This window comes from Helianthus annuus, chromosome 4, assembly GCF_002127325.2.
Source record: "Helianthus annuus cultivar XRQ/B chromosome 4, HanXRQr2.0-SUNRISE, whole genome shotgun sequence".
Classification (NCBI taxonomy): Eukaryota; Viridiplantae; Streptophyta; class Magnoliopsida; order Asterales; family Asteraceae; genus Helianthus; species Helianthus annuus.
In genome coordinates, this window is record NC_035436.2 from 67905510 (window position 1) to 67911058 (window position 5549).

Genomic DNA, 5549 nt, shown 5'->3' on the forward strand with positions numbered 1-5549 from the left:
TTGAAAGGTATAAACTTATTTTCAAAATTTCATTCTTGATTTTTAGTGATGATAAAGATGATGGAAAGTTTCTCTTGAACTTGGAATTAAACATGAACTTGAAAATGATAAAGGATGAGATTTTAAACAAAATGGAAATGGGTGTGTATGTATATGTATGTATAGCCGTAGATATGTGTGTGTGTGTGTGTGATTGTGTTTTGATTTTTGATTGAATGATTCTTGAATAATATGATATTTGAATGATAGATTGCATGCAAGAATCAAAAGTGTCATAAAGGAATGTTTTAAAGGTGTTTCATGATTTAAAAGGGATTTGATGAAAGAGTGAACTTTGGAAGTTCATGTGGGTGAAAATATTTCGTATATATATGTATGAATGATTATGTGATGATGGAGGATATATGTTGTGTTATGTAAAAACATGATATTAATATATTCTTGAGTATGATTAGAACATAAAAGATGATGATGATGTTGTATGAGTGCATTAGATGCATTTACTTGAACATGCATGATGATTTGTGGTCATGAAATGATGATTTAGATATGATTTGATAAATATCAATTTTGATCAGAATATAAACACTAAAATATAATTATTTTGAAGTGTTTAGTGATATAAAACTTTGTCATACAGTTTACTAGTCTTGCATGTTGTACTTAGTGCAATAGGAGTTGTAAAATACGTGAAATCGCATGATTTATGTGACTTACACAAAAACTGCACTAATCTGAATATAACCACTATTTTAATCAGTAAATAACATCCATTGTGTTAAAATATCAAGTCATTCCGAGTTGGGATGATTATAGTAACGTTTAACGCAAAACTATGCGTTAAAACGGTCAAAAATCGGCTTTTCAAATGATTTTTATGAAACTGATTTAGATCAGTAAGTAAACTGATATTTTTAGTTTAAAAATAAGTATTTTAACTAATTTCAAGTTTACTTAGTGTTTGGTTAGTCATACGTGACTTCCGACGCCCGAAAACGTTACCAAATCGCTAAAATACGCATTTTTCGATGAACACTAGTATGGGTAAATTTTGGGTGAACCTTATGTGTTAAGATGTGTTATGTGATTTAAACATGTGAATGTGAAAATATGTTAAGTTTTAACATGATATTGGAAATTTAGATTATGCATGTATACTTGTGCGTTTTGTGCGGTAAAAACGGTAAAAATCGCGTTAAATGTAACTTGTTTGTCGAGCATGAAATTTGGTACATATAAAATATTTTATGTATGCTTGCCTTAAAAATAACAAAATAGATAAGTTAACGAGATTACGCATGTTACGGTGTTAATTTATGTGTACGTTCATGTATATATATTACGACGCGCAAATCGTAGATATATTACGTATAAACGGGTGTGTTAAGGAATTTACATGATAACGGTCACCAACAAAACCGTTCAAGTCGCAAAATCTTAAATATATATATATATATATATATATGGACTCATATATATATATATATACTAGTCGTTTACCCGCGCGATGCGGCGGGAAACATATCACTTAGTTTGGTGAGTTTAGGGCTATGTACGGGGATATAGTTTCCGATGTGGCATGCAACGATGATGGTGGGAGTGTAGCAGAACGTGAGGGTCAGTTGCGGCCTTCTTCAGCGGCGGAGAATCAGCGGTGTGCGGCGATTGGTGGTTTCGTGATGGCGTTTGGTGGTTATTGTGTGACGGCCGGTTACCGGCTTCAAGAGAAAACAAAGAAAATTGTGTGATTCTAGTTATGTTATGAAGGGTTTTAAAGATATGGGTAAATCAACCGTTTTGAATGATGAATCGATCATCGGTTACAATGAGGCCTTCGGCAGTAGCGAAGCTTGACGTTTTCGACCGAGGGAGGGGATAACTATGTAAATACCATTTAAAAAATGAAAAAACAGACATCTGCCCGATGCGGCGAAGGCAACATATTACAACGTCACACTCTAAAGCTTGAAAATTTTAGAGGGTTGTTGGGTGACTAAGAACATCCAACAATGTACTTATTCGATTCATGCTTCTATCATTGTAGATGCCCTTAAAAAGTTCATCACCAAACCCGGAACCAAAAGAATACGGGTTAGTTCGGTTTATTAAGTTCCTTTTGCCAAAAGAATATGGTTTGTTAAGCTCCTTATGAATCGAAGGAGTTACCAAAGACACATAAAAGTGTTAATTCGGTTTATTAAACTCGTTACGTCCCACACAAAAAAATTAATTATCTACAATTTGGTTAGAGATGAGAAAATTAAAGTGTAATTAGTGTTTAAAAAACCAATTTAACCAAATGGACCTTTTGCATTAAAAAAAAATATTTTATAAGTATCTTAAAATGTCCTTTTAAAATGCATTATGTTTATAGATATTGAGAGAAATTACATAGTTCATGTATGCCTAGTTTTTACAGAATGACATTTTTAGGTGACATATATAAGACCAATACCGTTTATCAAATAACATAGTTTTAGGGGACACATTTTCATCCATGAACCGTATGTTAAGACATGATTAGCAGTGTTGAGGCAATATATGCTGGTGATCGACCCATTGAGCTGTGTTTCTTTCGTAAAACCAGTCACAGACTGCTTCGGCAATAGCCTGAACCAATAGCCACTTTTAACCGGACCCACCATTCCATATTTGACACATTTTTGGTTTTGCCAGCGGGGTGTAGATTATCGTGCAGGGTACCGTTTGGCATGTATTTGTAGACTAAAAGCCGTTCGTGTTTTGTGACACAAAAGCCTAAAAGTGGGACCAGGTTCCAGTGTTTCACGTTCCCAAGTGTTGCCATTTCTGATGCGAATTCTTTCTCGGAATGCCAAGTGTCTTCAAGTGTTGCTTTGTATGAAGAACTCGTTCTTCCCCACCCGATTATGTTGTCTTTGCTAAAACTGTTGGTGGCTTTCATCAGATCACTCAATCTCATCTTTGAAACTGGATTTTCAAACATTAGAGCTGGAATTACAAGAAAAAGTTGGTTAATAACTTAATATGAAGCAAAAATAATTAACATATGAATCGAAAATTCGATCCATTTATTTATGAGCAGGTCAATCCTAGTTATGTTTAAAAGGAAACGGGTCAAAAGTCATACAAAGTGTGTGTTTTATGCATATAACGTCCTAAACCATTCTTATTTAATTATATAAATTATTATGAAATAACAAAAAGTTTGTAATCATATTTGGCACACGTATTATTCATAAAAGAGTAAATTACGATTTTGGCCTCCGTGCTTATATCACTATTACCCTTTTAGCCCAAAAAATAATTTTTTAACATTTGAGCCCTCAACGTCTTTTTTTTCTAACCCTTCTGGCCCCTAGCGTCTTTTTTTCTAACCCTTTTGGCCCCTAATATTTTATGGATGGGGTTAGTGTTAGGGGCCAAAAGGGTTCCCAAAAAAGACGTTGGGGGCTTAGATGTTAAAAATTCTTTTTTGGGCTAAAAGAGTAAAAGTTAATATAACCACAAGAGGCCAAAATCGTAATTTACTCTCTATAAAAAAAGTAAAAACTTTTTGAATAATAGAGTTTTGGGTCAAAAGTGTATTTTTAACGACTAAAACTTATTCAAAAAGTGTATACACCCCGACCCATTTTAACCCGCACTAAAAAACATATATATGTTTTGACCCGTTATTTGAAGAACTGATATAACATGACATGAGATTTGATATCAAGAAAAAACAATTTGAATACGAATATCTCCAACTGCCTTCAAGTATATACAACTCGGTATGCATATAAACCTCATCTAAATAGTTTACAGATCAATAATGATAAAAATATGACTACCTACATGTGTAAAAAGAATTCTAGTTTATGCCTCAAGGCCATATACCTGTGCAAGTCTTATCTTGTTGAGTTTTAGCAGCTGCTTGCTTACACATGCAATCTGGCATTGGATAGCGTAAAAGCGAGGCACTTGGCTTCCTTATTTCACTTCCCTTTACATCACTATGATGAAGCATTTCCTGCAACTGCCTCTGAAAGCACTCCCATCTGGAACAACATACAAGTGGGTCGATCCGGGATACAAGTCAAACATGACGATTCAGAAAACACTCTTAAAATGAGGAACAAAGCTATACAAACACCACTACTGACACTATGCGAAGTGCACTCGAAAGGGAGCTTCTTGTGAACGATAATAGGATGGTGAAGTTACTCGTTTGTTTACCTTTCGCCTCTTGAACTTTCTTTCTCTGCCGTCTAAATACATGAAAGACGACATTTGCCCATCAACACCATCCTCCAGAGGTAAAGATTTGATATCATCCTCAAAACCATAAGCTAAACCATGCAGCCTGAATACAAAATCACTTTTAAAAAAAAAATTCACATAGAAGACTGCATTTACAAAAGGAAAATAGAGGCTGACCCGTTACTTGATTCGCACACGTGTTTCAACCGCTTTTTATCCATTCTTGTAAGAGGCGCTCGGGTGAAGAGCGCCTCTTCTCTCCTTGCTCGTTCTTCCATTTTCGCCCTGTATTTGGTCACATCTCTATCTTCAGTCCCGATTACCTCCCTCACCTATTTCATGCGATCATATCAACTGTAATTTTTTTTTAAAAAAGAACAAAGAAAATAAATAAAGAGAAACTAACTTCCTCAGGGCTTCGCTCGAGATCATTCATTAAATATCTAGCGTACTCACTATGCAGAGCTTGCCTGAACGCTTGTTTCTCTTTCCTTGATGCATTTCTCTCATGCTTTGAAGTCGTGCTTTCATCCATTGATGCAGGTGTAATCTTTGGGGGTCGATACTTGCTGTCATTATCATATCATTCAAATCGAATACCAATGAGGCACGCTTTTAAAGTAACATCAAACGATATACACGAGCATCCATAATGGTTTGCAAAAAATCACTAAACACATTATCCTAAATGAAACAAGATGTCCATTATGTACTGCAGAGGAAAGAGTACTGAACTGATTAGTTTATGTTAACGGGTCAAATGGAAAAAAGAAAGGGTAACAAACAAACATACCAGGTAAAAATCCCACTCATATCATAAAACTTCGTAAACTTTTTTTAATGAATTAGTTTATTATTATAACTATTTAAATGTAATCAAACCAACCCAATTACCCAACTTTGTTAACAAGAATGTTTTTGTTTGGACGCATTACCGAACCCGTTTAAATAAAACAACTCACATCAGGGGCAATTTTGTCAATAAGCATGCCGGGGTTTGGACGAAGCTTCAAAGCGTCATCTTGTTCACGACGCTTCTGTCATCCATTTAATTCCCGGTTAGCCTCGTTAGTTTCTGAATTTGGTATTGCAACTTCTTATCAATGGCGCATATCTGGACACGATAACTAAAACAGTTAACCAACTCATCATGCAGCTTTCAAATTTTCAGATAATTAAATTACTAAAGATACAATATAAAAAGAAACCTTCTCCAAAAAAAATCGTGTTGTTAAAAGACTGTGAACAAGAGGATGTCGTTGCGAAGCAAGTAATATCCAAGCGACTGACAGTAACTCAAAAGAAGCAAATGCTTAGCCTCAAGGTAG

General features: G+C 34.8%; 1 protein-coding gene across 1 annotated transcript; it reads right to left on the bottom strand.

Moving 5' to 3' along the window:
- Positions 1-3862: 3862 nt before the first annotated feature.
- LOC110924937 lies at positions 3863-4804 on the bottom strand (the record flags this gene model as incomplete). The annotated part of the gene is made up of 4 exons (XM_022168909.2): positions 3863-4019; positions 4198-4324; positions 4399-4553; positions 4628-4804. Coding segments are annotated over 4 exons (504 nt in total), but the record flags the coding sequence as incomplete, so codon positions are not given.
- Between the last annotated feature and the right edge of the window lie 745 nt (positions 4805-5549).